Consider the following 23,205-nt stretch of genomic DNA (forward strand, 5'->3'; position numbering starts at 1 on the left):
CAAAAACTGTCACCTCAAGTTCTTCTAAGCAAAAGATTTTAAGAGAGTTGTAGAGACTATCATTGTTCATTCTATAGCTGTGGATCGAAGAGATGGAAAATACATTGTATGTTGCAGTGGGAGAAAATGTGAAAGAGAGCAGAGCAATCCTGTTGTGGACATTACAAAACTCTGGAGGAAAAATGATTTTGCTTCATTCATGTTCATCAGCCTGCACAGATGATCCCCTTGAGTAAGTTAGCATTCATAACACATTCATGTTCATCTTGATGAAAATTATGTCAAGAAGCACTAAAGTGTTGGAAGGCTTCCATACTAAGGAGTCGAAACAAAGAAAAGAAATACAGGAAATGCTAGCAAAAGAAAATGAAAAACTTGAAATGATGAAGAAACAAGAAGATGAAGTAATGGAAAACTCCATGTCGCCCTAGATCAAAAATCATTACAAGAGAACCAAATTGCAGAAACTGATGAGATGGTAAAAGGTCTGGGGATGAGAATTACCTCTGCAGAGGAACTGCTGCAAACTTTCAGGAAAAACCGAGATGAGGTGCAGATAGAGCATGACAATGCTTTAAAACAAGTTGAATAGCTGAGAAGAAAACAAGGAGAAATCTTAGGTACAGCTGTGCCTCACTTCGTTTCTGAGTTCCCATACTCAGAGATCAAGGAAGCAACTCAAAATTTTGATCCATCAATGAAAATTGGCGAAGGAAGGTCTAAGAGCATTTACAAAGGTCTCTTGCATCACACCCAAGTGGCTATAAAGATGCTACACAATTGAAGCTTGCAGGCATCCTTAGGATTACATCGGGAGGTAGGATGACTATCTCCAGCAAGGGTATTAAGATGAGAATCAAGTTGAATAATTCTTCTAAATCATATCATGGTTCATAAACTTTATATCTATTCAAAAGTAAGAAAATCTAAATTATCAGGAATGCATTTTAGTTGTCAGGTTTTACTCAATCCTATGCTCAAATTGGTATGGCTTCTGAAGTTCGGTGTAGTATAGAAGTGCAGTATATAACATAACTTTAAAAGATGTAATGGTACATGATGAATCAAAATTTATAGCTATACAAAAGAAACAGAAGTTTTATTGTAGGACTCGCATACATTATGGTTACCCAAATTCTTAAAAGAAATTATGGTAATAGAATTGAAATTCATTCTTGAAATAAATAAATTCTATTAGTATCCATCCTCATTGCCTCACAGCAGTAATTGGGTGTAAATTTGCAGGTTGATATTTTGAGTAAGCTGAGGCATCCAAATCTTGTCACACTGATTGGATCCTGTTAAGAAGCATCTGCCCTCATCTACGAGTATCTACCCAATGGAAGCCTTAACGATCGACTCAGACGCAAGGACTGTTGTGAAATACTATGCAAAGCATACACACCAACGATGGCAAATAAAGTAAAAGCAACACAATCAAGAACACGACACACAATATACGTGGTTCGGCAAATTGCCTACGTCCACAGGAGCTGCAGAAATCTTATTAACCAGAGGAGATTACAATCACTCAATCTCAACTCACACTCTCTAGGACTTTTTGCTCTCTTACACAATATGCACTCACTAGACAATTGTTCTCTCTCAAAATATGCTTGAGGTCATCCAACACAAGTCTAATATGATATATTTATAGTGAATGGAGCTGGAAACCCTAATAAGGCAAAAACTGCACACTTAGCTCGAGCGGAGTGTCGAGCGCTACTCGAGCGAACAGCCAAATAAACATTGACTCAAGCGAAGTATCAAGCGAACACTAGGGTTTGTGTCTAGCTCGAGCGGAGTGTCGAGCGGGACTCGAGCGAACTCTCTCTGACTTGTCTTTGCTCGAGCGGTCTGTTGAGCGAACCTTGGCTCGAGCCAACAGTCAAGCCAACTTCAACAAATACTTTTTCAGCTCTAAATCAGTCTCCACATATACCCCAACAAGGACAAGACTCCCCCATTATCATGGCAAACTCGAATAAGCATAGCGGCAGAGCTGTGCTCTGTCCTCATCTTTCTTCACTCCTCCAAACCTATAGGCATATTGCATGGTGATTTGACACCCTGCAGTATCCTCCTTGATGCAAACTTGGGTAGCAAACTTGCTGACTTTGGAATCTGCCATCTTCTACCGCATGATCAAAGTTCAAAGAATACAAACCAGGGAACTTTTGCATACATGGATCCTGAGTTCCTTTCAATAGAAGAGCTTACTTTGAAGTCAGATGTTTATTCATTGGGTATCATATTGCTGCAGTTGTTGACAGGAAGGTCAGCCTTGAGAATAATAAAAGAAGTGAAGCATGCATTAGATGTAGATAAATTGAAAGAGGTCCTAGATCCTTTGGCTGGTGATTGGCCATTGGAGCAGGCTGAACAGGTTGCTCACTTGGCATTGAGGTGTTGTGCTCCTAAGCAAAAGAACAAACCAGATCTTGAGTCAGAGGTCTGGACATTGCTTGAACCAATGAGGTATTCTTGTGGAGGTCCAACCCCAACAACCCAAGTGGGATCTGCAGAAGAGCATCCTAAACCTCCTCCATATCTTATCTGTCCCATTTCCCGGCTATTTCTCTCTTCTTTCTTAAATGAGAAATATTTTAATTACAAAAAAATCTCTTTACAAACTAAAGCCACTTTATGTGGTATGTAAAACTTTCTTTTTTTTATTGTAAAGTAGATACGGTGTCTAGCATCACACCATGTTAATTGTAATTTTTCTTTTTTTTCCTTTTTGTAGACCTAATAGTTCTCCACTATAATATAAGTATCCAAGAAGTTTCCTTTTTTTTTCTTTTTCTTTTTTTTTTTTTCTTCTTCTTCCTTTTTTTTTTTTTTATCTGTAAAAAGAGTAGGATAAATTAGTTAGAGGTAGCCTCTACCTAGGCGTGCCATATTAGCACTCTATCCGTTGAGAACTGAACAGGAGAGGCCTAGATGACAAGAAGTCATAGGGACTCTCTCAGGTTGAGTTTGAGTCATAATCTAGACCCCAACCCCATTTGAGAACTTAAATAATCCTTAGATGACTAATACCAATAATCTAAAGGAATCCACGTAGGTACCTATAAGTTAGTTAAATATTTATCATCTTAAGTCTCAAAGATTCTTATGAACTTGTGTTAGAAATACTATATCAGAATGTACAGCGGAAGCGATATTACCTCGTCGAAAATATCTCGGATCTAGTGCAGTTTTTCCACAGATTCTCCAGCGTCGTTGTTCATCCACGAACTTCACATCGATTGTGGAGTGTACTACGCGGTAATACCAGAGCAACACTCACACGTTTCACAGTCTAGATGCCGTGACTAGAGAGAACCATTTGAGAGAGAGATCATTTTTTATGCAAGTAAGTCATACTAAGGGGAGAAGGACTATCCTCTCAGTGTAACCCCCAACTGGCTCTTGATGGCTAGCCATCAAGTCTCATGAAATGGTTTAAGAACCACTTCATAACATCCAAGAGAAGGTGAAGGGGTGTCCACTATGGGTGCCCCTTTCTTACATCTCCCACTCACACATAGTGGGCAAGACCTCAGGTCTGCATCTCTTGATATGTTCTCAATCTTGTTCATACTAGCAAATAGGTCGTGTGACCATTGAGCATAGCTGTAAAAGAAAATGGGAGCACTACACCAAATCTCTCGAAGAGATGACCAGCATAGCAACATCCCTAAAAGGGTCTTATTATGCCCCAACTCATTTTGTCACATCAGATTAAGCATCCCTAATCCCTCCCGAGTCTGAATAACTCAGAGCAATGCTCAATCTCCATAAAACATGATGTACTCATAGCTATGTTGCAACTTCCAAGAAGCAACATAACTTGCCAACAGTGAGCATACACCATTATCGATGTGTTACCAAATAGTCTTCCATTTGCGCTTATGTCATTTAGTTTCAGTCCAGTCACTTTCCAAGCAATGCCTCTTTAGACCGCATCATTCATGGCCATAGATAACACGCCAAAGTAGCAGACACTAAAACATCACCCTTGTGACATAGTCAAAGGTCTCCTAAGAGCATAAATAAATTAAAGTCATCAATTATGACCTACAGGACTCACACAGTGAGGAAGCAGAAAACCATTCACTCACCTCTACTATTGGTCGCAAAAGTACACGTAGTATGAAATACATGTTACGGTGGAGTTCTCTTTCTGAAGAAAGAGCGTATATTTAATCTCAATACACCGTACAGATCTTAGTCTAGTCGCTATCTCAGCGCCTAACCCGAGTCCCTCCATTTGCTCGCTATCCAAAGCGTCAAAGAGGGTCTCACATCTGTCTAAATCACAAGCTACATGGATTGTGGGTAACCATGCACGATCCTTACACACCATCTTAACTCCCACTAAGGCGACATATCTTTTGTGTCTTCCAACTTATCCCTCTCTGGATAAGTACCGAATGACACATTGTCTCATTTTTTTTCGCTACCTCTTTGTAGTACCAAAGGCGATTGCTAGTGTGAGTGAGCCGATCTAAGCCTATCAATATACATTTTTCACCATAACTTACAAATTTATAGTGACTATGTTGTGCTTACCAAAAAATGCTTCCAGCCATGCCACATGATTATAGAACATATCAGTGTCATGTGCACAACGAGCAAAACCATGACGGAGAGAAATTACATGGTCAACTAAAAACAATCACATCACAACTCTCAAGTGAAGTTTTAGGACTATTTCTCTCCGTGCGCATTTTTATGTGTATTAACTTTCCAAAACATGTGCCTACCAAGAGACTTTGCTTTTATATATAAAAATTATTTGCACAATTATGAAGTCAGCGACGACTTATCTCAAATCTTATTTAAGGTCAAATTCACAACATAAACTTTAAATTCTAGTCAGCAAGTCCAACTGGTATTTTTAAGAACCTACAAGGTGACCAAAAAAAATCATTCAGCAAACTTAATTTGTCACTTCAAGGTTTCATATAAATATCTTGTACTCAACAAAAGCATGTGAGATAACCATAATTTATTTTTCATTAAGGGTAAAGCGATTAGGGTCTTTACCCCCAAAGACAATCATAATAGTCTAGTCATTACTTTTAACGACAATCGCATCACAAACTCACTTAATCAAGTAAGCCATATATACCCTCTAACAAAAACTTAACCTCTAATTCCTATGAGCAAACCATAATGGAAATACCAAATAGTATAGGCAAAATTAGATTCTTTAGTATTTTCTATCTAATTCATTGTCTATGGATTTTGATCAAGAGCTCCTAGAAACTGTTTTTCTCATAAACAGTCTCACAAGACATGAAGACTGAGCCTTTTCACAAACCCATGTCCATCACCTCGTAATATGGAAAACCTCTTATTAGGCGACAATTAATTATTTAAGACAATCAGTTCACAATATCTCTTATGATGACACTTTTCTAATATTGTCAACAACGTTCAAAGAATCTCATTTTATTCAATAAGTCGTTTAATAAAAAAAACCGATTAGGTACATTGGGTATCTTTGAATAGATGGTTTGTTTAGGCCGCATGTAAATAGCACCAGCAACATTCATTCGCTTTCTGTACCAAAATAGTACTAGCAACAATCATGCGCTCGGAGTATTTCATGCATAAACATCACAAAAGCTATCCATCTAATTCTCTTATGAGAATCAGCTATTTAATTTTTTTAAGAAAAGTTTCAATAAATATGCGATCAATAGTTATCTAAATACAACTCAATTAGTGCTAAGAGATGGATCTATACCTCTATTAACTTTACTTTTCTTCTGTCAATTAGATCAACAATCACAGGTTGGATCATGTAAGTGAAGCGAATCTAAGATTGTACGTTGGGATTCCTACTTTGTGAACTCAAAACCTTTAGCAGAGCCATATTACAAATAGATCTCTTTTACTCTCTAAACGACGGGAGAATATTGATGTAAATCTACCACGCTATTTATGAATATCCTTATATTCTATGAATTTTTGGAGTCACTATCACTAGTGATACACCATGACTCAAATGTATACCCACACTAGTTGTTGAATTACTCCCACTGTTTTCGGCGATCTTTAAGAAAAAATTTGAAAATATTAACGTTAAGGTAATGTGGAATGCAACATGATGAAAACGTTCTTAAAGTAATGAGGAATGCAACGTGATGAAAACGTTCTTTCCAAAAATAAGTGTTTATAAAAAAATCCACAATTCTCCACCCTGGCTGAATATAAGAGTAATTTTCTTGACTCAAAAAAATGATCAAACTTAGATCATCTGGATTTTTAATAGAATTCAAATTTGCATAAAATAATCACTCAACCTTTCTAAAAAAGGAATGAACTCAATCTAAGGACGACAAATAAGAATTACAGCCGCAACCCCATATTACATCAACCCAAGTATGATGTAACAACTGTTTTGCACCAACAACACCATTCTCAGCAAGTCAATAAACTACGAGATAATTGTTCTCATCATATAACTCATATGATTGCGATTTTGAAAATATTTTAACCGAAAAATATATTTTGCTAAAAAAAATTTGGATCGTATTTATATGATGAAACAATATTTTTATTATCTAAATCTTTAGTGTGCATGTATAGGAACTTTCACATAGAAAATGATCATATTGTCTTTTTCTCTTTGACTCTTCTAAACAAGGAGAGGAATCTCATTAGCGAGAAAATCTTCAATTTCTCAAGCTTCACACCCATCATCCTATGCCTCCATGACATATTTTAGTATATCATTTCCCCACCCGAGAAATAATATCACTAAGTCAATGAGTGACCATCCAATTTCTAAACCTCCAGAAATTCTCACTAACACCACTATTTTCAATGAGTCTTTAATCAAATTAGGTATAGACTTCATTAATATTGCATTAAAAGTGCTAATAAAAATATCGTTTTGTGCAACAAATGCAGTATGTGACGTTTTAGCTGCTAACTAGCGATATATCCTTATTTCTTACATACTCAATATTTTTCATATTCTCCAATCTACTATAGGAGAAAAAAGAAAAAACTTTACGAGAAATTATCTTAGCCTAAAACCTATCTTGCATCAGTGCAACCACGGACAAGATTTTTAGACTTAATTAAGTCATACCTAATTATTCAAGTTTTTTTTTTTTTGCCATAGTTACCATACAAACCACCAAGGTGCTTGGTATTACTCTCAAGGGGTGCTCCTAAGTTCATATTTCTGCAAAAACCTATTTGTTCTCGTTAGAGTGAAATAAAACTTGAGCAAGATTACCAATGTTAATACCACATAAAGGTGCACTGATAAAAAATTTAAAAAAAAAAATGAATGTGTCAATCAAGAATGTCCCCAACACTCTTGCACACTCAAATTTTAATGTCCTTACTTGCCAGACATACTAGCAAGTAGAGAGAGTATGTGCTTATCTGTGAGTTAATCTAAGTTGCTTCAAGATTATAATGCTCAACCTTAAATATAGCAGCAATTAATCTTTATGTTATAAAACAACACGCAACTTCTGTTATTACCCACAAAATTCAAAAGTTAAATAATGGCTTAGCTTTATCTGACATGTGATCCCATCAACTTCTATAAAAATTGTAGTGTATGCGTCCTACGCGCACTTCCAATTTTACACTAGACCTTTTAGAGGTTTCACAATGATGATGGTTTAAGACTATCTAACACTCACGATAATCTTTATTCGTTTTCAACTACTGCTCATGGAGAAGATTAATGCGACGATTAAGTCGTATAAATAATCTCTAGATTTTCTTCATAGTTATCTCAAAGTTACTAAACTATGCGCATTTAATTGCACACACAACTAAGAAATTTGCTGCGTTAATCTAAGTCAGAACAAACATAATTAATACATGTCACAAGATCGAAAATTCGTTGAGCTTCCTAATCATCTCTTACGCCTCAATATCTAATTATTAATTTCTAACTTAATTTTTGCACAAATTTATATCGTATAGGAGATTAATTCCAAATCAATCTCAACCATACTCCCACTAGGATAAGCAATCTACCGAGTTAGTCACATTAAAAAAACAAATTCTTCTCAACTCGAAGAAATTCATTTGAGCCAATCAGAAGCATGGACTAATCAAACTCGAGTCACTTAATCCTCCAGTTTATCACATTTTAAAAAATTGAAGACAATTCTTAAAAATAATCTAACAATACAAGTGATAAAATAAATTTATAACAAAAAATAAAATGCCAAACAAATGTGACAAAAATAATATCATGGCAAGCATGTATTTAATAATCATAATCACATGCAAAAATATTTCAAAAAAAAATTTATGCCACAATAACATTCTGAATAAATAACTAAAATCAACTTACTATTAATAAGCTCTAGCCCAAATGGTTAAACTTATAGTCCTTGTGTGTGAGGTCTTGGGTTTAAAATACCACCTAAACATTTTGTCAAAAAACAATTTATGTCACTGTTCTTGGACAGCCAATAGGCTGCAACTTCTTGGGCGCCCAACTGCAAAGCAGGCCTTTGCCTACTGGGCTCATGGCCCAAATCTCCTAGTGGCCTCTTTTTGTTTTTATAAAAAAAATGAGCTAGGCCATTTTCTTTTTCAACCGAAATGAAACAAAATAGTTGGCCTTTTTTTTTTAAAGATCGCCGAAGTGTTTCAGCCGAAATAAAACCAATAGATTTGCCGCCCACAGCCCGTAAATAATTTAAACCAAACTGTTTTCCTTTAATTAAAACAGAAGGATTTTGCTAAAACAAAAAACATGAGCCGGACCCAAAACTTGGTTTTAAAAAAGTAGATCCAACTCCCTTTAAATCTTAGCCCAAACTCCACCACAAACTAAGGAACTATTCATCTTCTTCCTCACGTTACAGTTGTTCTTCAATGTAATGGAAGAAAAAATAATTTTTGGAAGTAACCGCCGCCAACATATTAACCATCGCCGTGCATGATTTCCGACGAACTGTCGGGACCACCCTTTCAGCTTCATTCTGAGGGGCTCCCGCCTCTCACTGGTGTGCGCAGCACCTGGTGCTCGTTGCTCCTTGTGCGCCCTGCACCTCAACGGTGCAGGTCTGGCTCACAGCATCATGTGCGGTGCTGCTCATCACGCAGCACCACGTACGCCACTGCTCGGGCGGAGCAAATTTCGCTGCGCATGGTCGTGAGGCGCACGACGTTGCGTGTTGCACCGTGCCGATGGGATTCGCTACCTCGTGGTAGAGTTTCACCTGTCATGCGCACGGTAGTGAGCACAGTTCTACGCTCAAGGTAGCAGCTCGCGCCCTGGTGTGCGGCACTGCTCACAACAGAACTCGTCGTGCATGGTTGTTCTGTGGCTCTGTGCGCACGTGGTCTCGCTGCTTTCAACGGCCAACGCTTCCCCTTATGGCAGCGTGCAGCTTTGCCCTGTCAACGTAGAACTGCATCCCTACACCTATGGTGATCGCTGCACCGAGACTGTAAACACGGTACCCGTGTCGCAACACCCAAGCGGTGCGCCCTGCTGCCTCTTGCAGCGCTTCAGGGTGCTTGTAGCACCCTGAAGCGCACACTACTGCCTCGTATGGTGCGGTGAAGAGATCTGGAGAGCCTCCACGTGTAGGGGTCCACGCTGCTTTGCGTGGGTGGTTACAGCCATTGCTTATGCAGTGACGCTACCACTGCAACGACCAACCTTGACAGCAATGGTTACAAATCATAGGAATACAAATTCACATCATAGAAAAAATATTCCTAAAAAAGAAAAACAGCACGACAAGTCATAAATCGGGAACTACCGATCATTATGCTCTGATACCAATATTAAAAATATTATATTAGAATGTACAGCAGAAGCGATATTACTTGGTCGGAAATATATCAGATCTAGTGCGATTGTTCTACGGATTCTCCAGTATCATTGTTCATCCACAATTTTTACATCGATGGTGGAGTCTGCTGCACGGTAATACTAGAGCAATACTCACACGTTTCACAGCCTAAATATCGTGACTAAAGAGAACCATTTGAGAAAGAGATCGTTCTTGATGCAAGTAAGTCATACTAAGGAGAGAGTAGCCCCTCTAAGTGTAACCCCCAACTGGCCCTTAATGGCAAGCCATCAAGTTTCATGAAGTAGTTTAAGAACCACTTCATAACATCCAAGAAAAGGTGAAGGGGTGTCCACTATAGGTGCCCCTTTCTTACAACTTGCATGTTAATCTGTGAAGAAGATAGCTTTGATATTGTGATGGCAGATGGTTATACTTATAAAGCAGTGGCTTTGAGAAAATGTCTGGAAAGTGGTCATTATACTTCACCCATGACAAATCTTAAGTTTGAACTGTAACGCCTCCAAACCCGAGTGGCTTGGAGAATTATTACCTTTCACTTATAAACATATTTCCTAACACAACTAAAATAAATCTCCAAAAAAATCTTTATTAGCAAAACTTAATCTCATGCCTTCTAAACAAATACCTTGAAAATTCCACAAAGTCATTACCGCAACAGGACAAAAATAAACTAAGGAGTCCACAATCTCCCGGTAGTCATAACAAACTAAACTAATAACTTAACAAGTCTTACTAAACTCAAGATAAAATTAAATCTAAGAGACATTAAATCTGAAGGACATTAGAATTCCTTCTTTTAACATCCTCTCCTCAGCTTAATCATGCTCACCAAACTAATCTCGATCCTTAGTTAGACTATCCACATCATCTGAAAATATTATGAAGAAAGGGGGTGGGTTTTCAACAACTCGGTAAGCGTGAGACATATGCTAGCATGCAAACATGAGCATTTACAAAATTCAGTATACAGAATAAAATATTTTACAAAGTTATTTTGTAGAACAAAATATATTTTTCAAAAGTAACAGAGCGATGGTTTTAAGACAAATAAAACCTGTAGTACTTTGGCATAACATAAACTGAGTATCATCATCACATCAAAACAGAGCATCACACAGAGCAGAGACCATGTTTCACCCCAGTGGTAGGGTTGTACTAACCCCGGTGGCCAAACCAAGTAGAGACAAAGGTGAATCTTTCCTTTATTCTTCTCGGAGCCCCAAGTATGCACACAGGAAAGATCACAATAAAACCACTTTGTTTTCAAAGTGGGTGCACTCAGAGACAGAGAAATTGGTACCAACCCAAACAGAACAGAGCATAACAGAGCAAAGCAGAGACAGAGTCAGATACAAAAACCAATACACCATGCCAAAGGTTTTCAGATGTTATATCAAAATAATACAGAATACCAAAATAGAATCAGCCAGTTTACACACACTGAAAACAAAAGCTAGAACATCTTTCTAAATAAAAGCACAATTTTTCAGATTCTCAATATTGCTCCTTTTTCAGATTTCAGAAATCACATGACAGAATTTAGCTCATGTCTACACAATGCATGTCAGAACATATTTTTCTTTTTTCACACAGATTTCATGAATAATGCAAATAAGTGACCGAGGTTGATCTTTGTTTTCCCAAGTTCCCATTACATCACAAATATGCAAGTTTTCATAAAGTCAACCTCAGTCTTATTAACTTGTATAAAACCTAGCATAGAAACTCCGCTTATCTGACTCCTGCAGCGTATTATCTATATCTTGAATTCGACCTCTAAATATCTCGTCACCTATTGATAAAAAATAAATATACACTGAATGTTAAAAGACAATTGACACAACTTCCATCTAAATAATTAAAACCCATAATCTCAAACCATATTATAGCGAAAACAACTCACTAAGACAAACATATTGTAATCTGGACAGCTCGCACTTCAACCCAAAATACCATATACTAATCTTGATATTGTCCTATACGCCCACCAAAACCAATGTCAACTCAAATAATCAATAATTCACACTCATTTCAGCAGCTCATAACCCTAAGCAACCACTAACAATTTAACCAAAACAACATTATACAATTTCAGAACTCCTCCCAAACCATCTCGTCAAAACCCAATAGCCACCCTTTATAATTCTTCTTCAACAACAAAACACCATCAGATTACAAAGCCCCCAAATTTGATTATAAACAGTAGAAATTTTCCAATGATCATAGCATTAAAAGCCCCAGATTCATACCATGAAAAGGGAATGTAAAACAGCACTCGGTTTCCTTACCCGTTTGACAGAGCTCGGCGTCAACACTATGGCGAGGAGATTAACCACTTCACAGACAGGATAGAACAAAAGAGAAGCGAGAGTGGGTGAGCATCTAAAAGCCAAACTACCAGTAGGGAGTGAACGCATCAACACCACCAGGAAAAAACCCCACGCGGCAGCGCATTGAAACAGAGGATAAAATGAAGAAAAAAAAATAAAATAAAAATAAAAGGAAAGGCGTCGACTTGAGAGGAAAGGGAGATACCTGAAGATGACTACACTGCGTAAGAGGGAGAAAAGAGACGAGTTTGAAGAGAGAAATGCTAAACTACAGTGATGGAGGAATGCAAGAGAGAGACGTCGACTTTGAGAGAAAACCGAAAGTGAGGGAAAAGAAAATGAAGAAAAGTTAGGGCATGGAATTTGGACTCACGAACACAGACCAAACAAAAGGGAAAGATGAAATCAGGAAGTGAAATGTGGGTTATGTGTGAGAGAGACGTTTGAACAAGGGAAATATAAAAAAGAAAAGAAACTGAAAGAGAAAGAGGGGGAGAAGGAATCGGGGAAGCTGAGAGAGAAGGGAAACTTACCCCCAAATGACGCCGTTTCGCACTCCTCCAAGGAAAGGGTTGGGCCCTTGCACACGGTCCGGGCCTCACAACACTTGGGCCTTACATGAATACTGCAATCTTGTATCAAATTATTCTCTTCGATCTACTATCCAGGAATGGCAAAACAGGCATAACAAATTGAAATATTGTGAGATCTTGCACCTATTAATTTCTCTTTGTTTTTTTTCACTTACACACACACCTATCCAGCTTGTTTACACCTTTTGTTTAAAAGATTCGGCTGAAATATATATAAATAGGTATCTCTATTGCACCGATCCATGTCTTTTCATTCTTTGGCGGAGCTTATAATTTTACTAGAGTAACACCTGTTTGGGCTTATTTTGGTGTGGAATCTGGTTTTGTTGCAGTTTTTGGACTTTGTTATTATCATTTTGTTGTGCATGCATAAGCTCTGATAAATTACTAGAGATTTCCGAAAGACAACAAAATAGAAAGAATTAACGGTGTTTTTGTGAGATTATATAACGTTTGGATATAGAAATCATTTTATTTTATTATTATAATTTTTTTAAATTTCTAAATAAAATATAATAAATAATTCAACTTTTTTAAATTCTAAAATAATAATAATATTAAAAAAATATTATTCTAATAATATTTTATTCAACTCATCTAAAATCATTTCATTTCATCTCACTATCCAAACGAGTCTCATAGAGCATCCAAACTTCTAATTTCTTATTGAACAAGCAATGCATATATTGTTTATGTTTCTAATTTTTAATCACAAGATCATATATATTGACATTAGAGAAAAATAAATTATTTTTTAACAATAATACAAACATAATGAGACATAATTAGCCGTCATTTTTTTCGTAAGCCATTTATTTTCTAATCCTCGGGGGATTTTTTGTCCCCTCTGATGAACCCTTATCAATATTGACGTATTTTATTCACGAATGGTATCCGAACCATGTTTTAAATTATTAAATAGAATCCCAAAGTTATGTCCCCACAAAAATTAATATTAATATTAATTATAATTATAATATAGAATAGGGAGTGCTATAAGGTGCCGCCTAGCAGCAATCGCTCGGCGTGCCCTTAAAGTAAAATTTTTTTTTTTTCATATTTTTTAATATTTTTTAAAAAATATAAAAAAATCAATACATTAACAATAACTTCAGTAAGTAAAAAAAAAAAAATTAAATATATAAACAGTCAAAATAAAAAAATAAAATGAGACAAAATAATAACATTATTCTTGTAAAAAAATAGTTAATTCTCGTACGTGAATTTTATCTTTTATCTTTTTACGAAATATTTGCATGAGATCACTTATTATATACGGTAGGCACGTACAAATAATTTTCGTGTAATATTATATTAATAAAGTTCGACGCCGGTATTGGAATGGCCACCGGTGAGAGCTTTGAATCTCGATACGCTCATTCAATGAGAAGATGGTGAACTGATGTGGCGAAGAAGCCATGGAATTCACGTACAGCTTGGCAGAAACTTGTTATTCCCTACAATTTGGCAGGGAAGTCTCCGTACGCGTGAATATTAATTGTATGTGTCGTTACAGCTCAAGACAAAAACCAGAGTCACCTTACACCAAAAACAATGGACTCTTCCTTGCAATCTTTACAAGGGCTTCGTCATCTTCCTAGGACGATGAATTGTAGGGAATAACGAGTTTCTGCCAATTGTAGGGAATAACGAACTTCATCATCGTCTTCTTTTTCAAAAGCTTAGTGGAAGTTTCGCTTTAAAGGGTGTTTGCTCTGGAGACTCTGAGAGTTCAATAGAGGGGTGAAAAGAGTAATGTTTGTTGGCATGGATGCGGTGAAACCTACGCCTCTGATTACCGGTGTGGCGGAAGATATGTTATATGTTGCGCTGGGAGAAAAGGTGAAAAAGAACAAATTACTCTTGCTATGGGCATTGCAGAATTCTGGAGGAAGAAAGATTTGCATTATTCTCGTTCATCGGCCTGCAAAAGCTATCCCCATCAGTAAGTTCGCAACATGTAGTACTATTTGTGTATATTTATGATTTGAAGTTTTGAACTTTGATTTGTGTTCAACTTTTGATTTTATAACTTGGGTTTTTGCTATTGGTCTTCGGGTGCTGGATAGTTTCTTTAGTTGACTAAATTTATGGCAGTCCAAACAAAGAAAATTGATAATGGCTTGCCTCTTGATGATAATTGATTTAAGATCTTCCAGGTACTTTATATTGTTTTGAAAAACAGTGGAATAAGATTTAACCATGAGTCGAATTGGGGCAAAAGATGGAAGAAAGAGTGGCAATGGTTGGGGAAAATTGGAAAATTTAATTAGAAGTTTCAAAGGTTTTGGTCAATCTGAATTATCCATGTTTTTTGACGAGTTTGTTGAAATTCCTCAGAAAAATCGATATACATTTACTTAGTTAGGTTTTTGATAATTAGCAAAGTGCCTATTCCAACTTGTAATTTCTCTAGTCTTTTTTATTGTTAACAGAACCAATAATGAAAGTTATCATGTAAAAAAAAATCCTTTCTTGTTTTCTAGTGGGAGTAAAATTTCCAGCAAGCAAAATGGAAAAAAAGGAAGTCGATGCATATCGGGAAATTGAAAGGAAAGAAATGAAAAACATCCTGGATGAGTATTGTCAAATCTGCCGCGAAATGGGGGTACAATCCTTCTCCTGTCTCTTTCCATGCATTAGTATTGCTGATTTGTTTTTTAATTGTTCCTGATCTTTAGTAAGAGATACATAAGACAATTAAAGCTATACTTTCGGCTTGATGGTTACTTTCAGTGGCTTCTCTTTTGTTCTGAATGATATGATTCGAATGCACTGCCATAATACCGCTAGTACACAGAAGTAGTTCATTTACAATTTCCTACAGCATGTATTGAAGTTATGTTACCAAGTTGCAGAGACCTTCAATTGAAAAATATGAGAGTTGCTTTGGAAATGATTGATTTCAACATGTTCAGAACTTTGTTATTTATTTTGGCGTCAATGGCTTCCTGATGTAGGTAGAGGCAGAAACACTATATACTGAAATGGACCGTGTAGAGAAGGGAATTTTGGAGCTCATCACCAAGCACGGCATCAGCAAGCTTGTTATGGGAGCAGCAGCAGATAAGCACTACTCAAAGTACTAACCTCAAAGGATTTTTCTCTTTTTCACTTTTGATCTACTAGCCATCACGTTCATAGTCATCAGGAATGGTATATAGATAAGGCATTAATCATGTTTGTTTGCAATGGCCTCAGGTTAAGTTTCACAAGGGAGGTAGCATTGACTGATTGTTCATTTAACTAATCCATCTCCTTTCCAAAGAAAGATATTATTCGTTATTCTAACTTAAGAAATTGGATGTTTACCAGCCATTTTCTCAATTCTAGAAGCTGTGGTTGGTTGATTTTGCTATAATTATGATGATTAATTACCTTGTTTCATATTCACCAATGTCTATGATGGCTTACCACCATTGCTTAACATTACAGGAGAATGATGGGCCTCAAATCTAAAAAAGCCATCTATGTGCGTCAGCATGCACCTCTTTCTTGTCACATACAATTTATCTGCGAAGGGCGCCTTATTTACACCAGGTTTGCTCTATGTTTATGTGTTAAGAATGTTTTGCAGCGCTGATGTATGCTAATATAAGGGAATATATGTAACTATATAAAAATATATATTTCTGAAGGTGAAGCTTGTCAGTTTTTATCGACTGCTTGGTGAATAATTGCAAGGTTGATTGAGTATTAAATCAGGGTTATTGTCATAGTCTTCAAACTGATACAAATTATTTTTGTGTATGGATGAAATTTTTTTCTTATGTACTTGATATGAATTACCATTGCTACTAATGAAATTCTTTGTCAACTAAGCCATTCTGCAATAAGTTTACTGACAACTGGATCATTAAACTCTGAGAAAGGCAAAACACTACAACGGGATCGTCAACATCTATAAGATCACCATCTGAGGAGACAAATATTAGTGTAGCACCCTCCAGTTCAGCTCAAGTTTCGTTCTGCTGTGAAGGTGGAAGCAGAACAGTCATTTCTTCCTTTGATGGTACTGAAGAGCTACCAATTCCAAGGAGAAGGTTTGATGAGGAAGGGAGCTCGGATGAATGCACTGAATCTTCAAGGAGGTATCCTCCTAATTCAGGTTATTCAACGTGCTCTTCTAGTGGAGCGCTTGACATAACTCGGGTTTCATCTGCTAGGTATGAGGGGAGTGTCAATGAGCAAGAGGTAAGCTCACTCCTCTGTTCAATGAGAATCTTCATCATTCATTGACAGTTTTCAATGAAAAAATCTTGTATTTGATACATTTCTATGTTAAGGAGCGTTTAACAGTTTTCAAGTTACAAGTTGAGATCCTTGGAACTAATCATCTTAGTGATTCAAATGTTTGTGGCAAGGTTTCTAAACTTGCATATTTGGCTGATTCTAGCAGCATGGAAATATAAATGACACTTTCCATGCTCAACTTCAACAAGCCATGGCAGAGGCTGAAAAGGGTAGACGAGAAGCTCTTCAAGAAGCAGAGAGGCATGGCGAAGCCAAAAAAGATGCAGTGGAGACTATGCGCAGGGTAAAATTACAGTTATCTTGCACTTGTAACTTCTTCTATGTATTGGAGTTGCTTTGAAAAACATGAGGACTGTAAACTTGAAAAACCCCATCTTGTTACATCGTTATCTAATCGTATAATTTACAGGCTCGACTGTCAGAAAGCTCAAGTGCCGAGGAGTTGAAGCAAAGGAAAGAAATTGAGGAAGCTCTTGCAAAAGAGAGACAAGAACACGGAAAGGTGAAAAACCAGCTAAACCAAGTCATTCAAGACCTCCAGGTTGCTTTAGATAGACAATCATCACTGGGGAACCAAATTTCAGAATATGAAAAGATGGTAAAGTGGTTGGAGCTAAAGACTGCCTCTTCTGTGGAACGCTTGCAAACTTCCATAAAAGAAAGGGACGAGATGCGGGTAGAGCGTGACCAAGCACTAAAAGAAGCTGAAGCGCTGAGAAATAAACAAGAAGAGGTCTCTAGCACAGATATGGTTCAATTCCTCTCTGACCTTCCATTCTCGGAGATTGAGGAAGCAACCCGGAACTTTGATCCATCCCTAAAAATTGGAGAAGGAAGACATGGGAGGGTATACAAAGGTATCTTGTGTCAAACCGAGGCGGCTATTAAAATGCTTCACTATCATAACTCAGGATTTCAACTTCAGGTAGGGTGGTTGAAATTTTCTGTATTAATATGAAATTGAGCCATTCCATTAGTATTATCCCGATAAAGGTAGATTATTCATCATTTTCAAAATTTACTGGGTATTTCATTTTTCACAACAATGAAAAGGAATCATAAGAGAGAAAAAAAAAATATCCAAAGCTGAGCTTGAAATCAATCTAACATTGAGCACTAAGTTTTTCATTGCATCACATTAGATGGTTCTATTTCAGGTTGATGCATTGAGCAAGTTGAAGCATCCCAATCTTGTCATGCTTATTGGATCCTGCCCAGAAGCTCAGGCTCTTATCTTTGAGTATCTTCCTAATGGAACCCTTGAAGATCGACTCAGCTGCAAGGACAACACTCCCCCATTATCATGGCAAACTCGAGTATGTATCGCAACAGGACTGTGTTCTGCCCTCATCTTTCTTCATTCCTCTACACCTTTCAGCATTTTACATGGTGATTTGACACCTGCCAAAGTTCTCCTTGGTGCCAACTTTGTTAGCAAACTCCGCGGCTGGTGTCCACTATCTCAGGACCAAAGTTTAAACAAGAACATAACAAGGTTTTGGAGTACTGAGCGGAAAGGCATTACTTTCCCATATCTTGATCCTGAGTTCCTCTTTACAGGAGAGCTTACTTTAAAGTCAGATGTCTATTCATTTGGAATAATATTATTACAGTTGCTAACTGGACGGCCACCACTGGGGATACAAAAGGAAGTGCAATATGCATTAGACGCTGGAACGTTACAATCTGTCTTGGATCCTTTGGCCGGAGATTGGCCATTTGAGCAAGCTGAACAGTGGGCTCACTTAGCATTAAGGTGTTGTGAAATGTACCGGAAGAATCGACCACACCTTAGGTCAGATGTCTGGACAGAACTTAAACAAATGATGGTTTTAGGTGGATGCACACACTCATCCCAGCTGGGTTATGAAGGGTACTCTGAACCTCCTCCATATATTCTGTGTCCCATCTCCCAGGTAAGTTCTCGGCTTTGCATTTGTTTTCCATTGTCTTAGATTCACACTTGCTATATCCAAAATGTTGTCATTACGACAGTGTTTCCTGGGTATCTCCGGTGGCCAGAGATCTTAATTTTCTGAAATTGTTCATCTGAGTAAAATAATTCTGATATAGAATCTCTGTTTCATCTTTGAAACTCCTGCCACAAGCCTACTTTGCTGGATTGCTATCATAAAAGAAATTCTACTTTTTCTTTTTTCTTAACTCTTTTTTATTTCTGTGAATGCTCCATCCACAAACTTGCAGGAAGTCATGCAAGATCCTCATGTGGCAGCAGACGGTTTTACTTATGAAGCGAAGTCTTTAAAAGAATGGTTCGACCGTGGACATGACACTTCACCCATGACAAATCTGAGGCTTGAACATTACCATCTTGTACCTAACCATGCTCTTCGTTCCGCCATTCAGGAGTGGCGGCAAAGGCATTGAAATCTGAATGTTTTCTTTCTCTTTAGTTTTGAATGTAGTTTACAATTTTTTTGGTTCTGATGCGCAAAGATTGGACCAATATTATATATCAATTCCCAAGCCCCACAAACTATACGGCCAGCTGACTAGCATTAAGCCCACTTACAAACACATATTAATGTACCTCATTACTTATGAAGGAAAAAGAATTAAACACGAAATGGATTTTTCTTTTTGTTTGGCATGATGTTTCTTTCTTTTTCAACTTCTTAATTATATATATCTTTTTTTTTTATGGGAAATAGACTTCAATTCCAGTTTGTCTAAAAATATAATAAGCCGAAGTTACCGTTGTGACTAATAAATACAAGGAAATACCCAAATTACAAGCCAAACTACTCATCTGTTTGGAGCTTCCCTACATATAAATTTCTTTGTGACAGGTATTGTCTTAACTTCTATAAGCTCTCTAATGACAAAACCTTTTAAGATATGAAACTCTGTAAGAACAGAAATTTCAATCCCTGTTTGTCTTGAATTATACACTCTGTAAAAACAAGATAACCAACATTCACCCTCCAAAAGAGGAAAGGAAAAACCACCCCCCCAAAGGACGAGCAGGAAAACCATCTCTTGCTATGGACTACAAGTCCAATAACCTATTTCTTTTTCTTTTTACCTAACACAAGCAACATAACAGAAAGAGATAGGAAAAATCGAAAAAACAGAAATACAACAAAACATAAACTTGAAATACACTGAAAACCAAAAAAAACACTGAGCAGGGAGCCTGTAATGGCGCATGAAGGACATGCGCCATGCCTTCATGCGCCATGCAAGGAGTGTGTTGAACCGTCGATCCTGAAGCTACTGAGACGATGACCACAGAAACGTTGTGCATGGAGGCAGTAGAGCCCTCTGTGTGGTGGCACGTGGAGGTCATGTGCACACTTTGACCCGCGTGTGTGGATCACTCGCCGCTCCTTTTGGCAAAACCTTCGGCAATCTAAAAGATCGACGGCTTAGGAACCCTGCGATGGGGCTTGTGGTGGTTGCTAGCCGCTAGAAAACATCAAATGCCGCTTCTCTATGCTTTGACCCGAAAAAACAAAAACAAAACCAAAACACTGACTGGAAATAATTTGTCATGAATATGAATTTACAGTGATTGCTATGATTGATTCCAGATCAGATATGAATTGTATCTAGGAATGAATAATACCTAGTAAATAGTATGAAAAATCTACAGAAAGATTATTCTCGGCTAATGGATCTCAGATGAAGATCAAATATGAGCTTAACACTACTCATGTCTGCCAGAATAATGTTTATTTTAAAATTCCTTCTGTACTTGTTAAAAATATAACTTACAAAGCTAAATTGAGGATTCCTTTTATTTCTTCTTTATACACATTCTTTTCGAAAAAATGATGGATTATCGGGTCTTAAGTGAAGACTACCCCGACCTTGTGGACAAAGTCTTTTGAGGGGGAGGCATTGTCATGTGTTGGGCTTAGGCCACAGGCCTTATGGTAGTGGGCTTGGTCCGTATTGAAGAATTGTGCAGCATTCGGAAGACTGGACTCTTCTGGGTGGCCCATTATCAGTAGTTAATTGGTTATTTAGTTATTGTTATTTGTTTAATGTGTTATTGTTAAGAGTCCAATAAATGGGTAGTGCATGTTCTGCCGAGTCTTGGGCTGCAAATCAACCTTAAGAATCTATCAAGATCATTTTACTGTTTTATCATTATTTCCTGCATATTGTTAGTACTGGTCCTATATGTCATTAGTAGTGGTGCTAAAATTCAGAAAATGTTGGCTAGTGGTTATTTTTCTGAGTTGTTTTTAATTTACAGTTATCAATGAAAAGCTAAGTTGATTCTGGCAAAAACATTGTGGAGGATTTGGTTCCCTCGAAGCAACCAAGTGTTCTATTTCTCTACTACCATTATATTAAACGTAATAATTGTTTTGCTAAACTTGTACAAATTCAAACAAAATCTGTGTCGATTTTATTTTGGTATCATTCATGCATATGTGTATGATGTAGTTAATTATTTTGCACGAATTAAGACATCCTGTAATTATAGAGAGGAAAAAAAAAGCATACCCAGGAGATGCCGAGATTGAGAAGTATGAGAATCAATTGGAAGCCCACCGAAAAGTTTGTGTGGAAAAGTGAGGAGTAGAAAATAAAGAGACGAAAAGGATGAAAGAAACCGTTTCTGGAAAGTTAAAATCAAATAAGGACAAAACCGATAGAACCATAGAAATGTAGGAAGACCAAAAAGTTAGTCGGTAGAGAAATAACTAAAACAGAACAAAGAGAAAACCTTTTGACTGGTTGGGCTTATAACCCACTAAAATCAGCCCGCCAATAATGTGTTACTATGTACGCATTTCATCTTTGTGATGGTGTGACCGCACCACACCCGATTAGAAGAACCAAAGCCTTATGTATGATTCTCACCAAAGCCAGAGCCTTCTGTGGGATTTTCACCAAGAGCCTTCTATGCGATTTTCACCAAAGCCGGTGTCTATGCGATTCTCACCAAAGCCGTCATGTCCAAGGATCCCTCTCACGACGGTGCCAGTGAATACCATCCCCCCTAGCAGCCGTGGCAAGGAGACGGACAGACCCAACCCCTTCTCGCTACTATGGCTTTGGAGACAGATAGCACAACCAAACCTTAGACCAAGTAATGGTTCGATTTTTCGGGTCCCTTGTGATTCTTCTTCTTCTATTCTCTCTACTTCTTCAATTCTCTCCCTTGTGAATCATGTGATTGCTGATTTTACATAAGTTGATTTTACATTTTCCAGTTGATTTTACATCATTCCTAGAAATGGGTAACTGCCTTGATATGGGATTGGGAGGGATTGAAATTTGTAACCCAAAAATATGATTGAAATCGAATCATGGGATTGAGAGGGATTGAAATGGGTAATTGCCTTAATATGATTGAAATCGAATCATGGAATTGAAATCGAATCATGGGATTGAAGGGTTGAAATGGGTAACTGCCTTAATATGATTAAAATCGAAACATGGGATTGGGATGGATTGAAATGGGTAACTACCTTAATATATACCCATGGGTAGGAGTGGGCATTGGATTTTTTATTGTTTTCTCCTAAAAATTTGCTGATTGGGATTGTTAAATTAGATGACCATATTGTAGTTAGATAACCATATTGATTATTGATTACAGATTGGTTGATAAGTTATGAAAATGTGCTGATTTGGAGTGAGCTTGCTAAGTAATGAAAATTTGCTAATTCCTGATTGTTGTTAGGGAGTGAGCTTGCTATGTTATGAAAATTCGCTAATTTCTGATTGTTGATTAGGAGTGAGCTTGGTAGATGACAATATTGAATTTCTGATTTTAGTCATGAAAATTTGTTGATTGTTGATTGGCAGTAAGCTTGCTAAGTTAGATGATCATACTGTAGTCATGTTTTTGTACTCATGTTTAGCCCTTTTTGCACCTCGAAATTTTCCTACATATATGCACCATATATGCAAAAGTGTGTAGATGAGCTTGTTAGGCTGATATTTTCCTCCATATACGCACCATATATGTGAATGCTAAGTTAAGAACAATTGATTCAAATCCGCTATGTGGAGGAAATGAGAAAAACTGAAAGTATTAAAATTTCCAAACTAGTAGTGACTTTCTGCTGAAGTTAAGGAGCCTCATTTTAAGGTGCTTTGACATAAAGAAAAGCATGCCCACTTTAAGAAATTAGCTCATTTATAGTAATTCACATATGTGCATGATACATTCATTTTCATTTACTATCCTTTGTTTGGTTGGTTTATGACAGAAAATGAGAAGTTTCAGTTCTC

General features: G+C 37.1%; 1 protein-coding gene and 1 pseudogene across 2 annotated transcripts; both read left to right on the forward strand.

Moving 5' to 3' along the window:
- The first annotated feature begins 278 nt into the window (after positions 1-278).
- LOC121259747 lies at positions 279-14,479 on the forward strand (annotated as a pseudogene).
- LOC121268440 (U-box domain-containing protein 33-like) lies at positions 14,058-19,588 on the forward strand. 2 transcript variants are annotated; one of them, XM_041172724.1, is made up of 10 exons: positions 14,058-14,343; positions 14,387-14,677; positions 15,219-15,340; positions 15,693-15,814; positions 16,168-16,272; positions 16,605-16,926; positions 17,129-17,269; positions 17,396-17,911; positions 18,144-18,902; positions 19,192-19,588. In XM_041172724.1, exons 2-10 carry the CDS (start codon positions 14,488-14,490, stop codon positions 19,372-19,374), a joined length of 2,460 nt encoding a protein of 819 aa, XP_041028658.1. In that variant the 5' UTR covers positions 14,058-14,343; positions 14,387-14,487; the 3' UTR covers positions 19,375-19,588. The 2 variants fall into 2 exon arrangements, with proteins under 2 accessions (XP_041028658.1, XP_041028667.1); XM_041172733.1 differs by having other exon boundaries at positions 17,132-17,269.
- The last annotated feature ends 3,617 nt before the right edge of the window (positions 19,589-23,205 follow it).

Source organism: Juglans microcarpa x Juglans regia, chromosome 1D, assembly GCF_004785595.1.
Source record: "Juglans microcarpa x Juglans regia isolate MS1-56 chromosome 1D, Jm3101_v1.0, whole genome shotgun sequence".
NCBI lineage: Eukaryota > Viridiplantae > Streptophyta > Magnoliopsida > Fagales > Juglandaceae > Juglans > Juglans microcarpa x Juglans regia.

Bases quoted from the DNA above. Each gene is read 5' to 3' on its own strand.
- LOC121268440 (XM_041172724.1), top strand. From the start codon at position 14,488: ATGTTTGTTGGCATGGATGCGGTGAAACCTACGCCTCTGATTACCGGT. The intron at 15,341-15,692 runs GTACAATCCTTC...TTCCTGATGTAG, and splicing joins AAATCTGCCGCGAAATGGGG to GTAGAGGCAGAAACACTATA. The intron at 16,927-17,128 runs GTAAGCTCACTC...GGCTGATTCTAG, and splicing joins GGAGTGTCAATGAGCAAGAG to CAGCATGGAAATATAAATGA.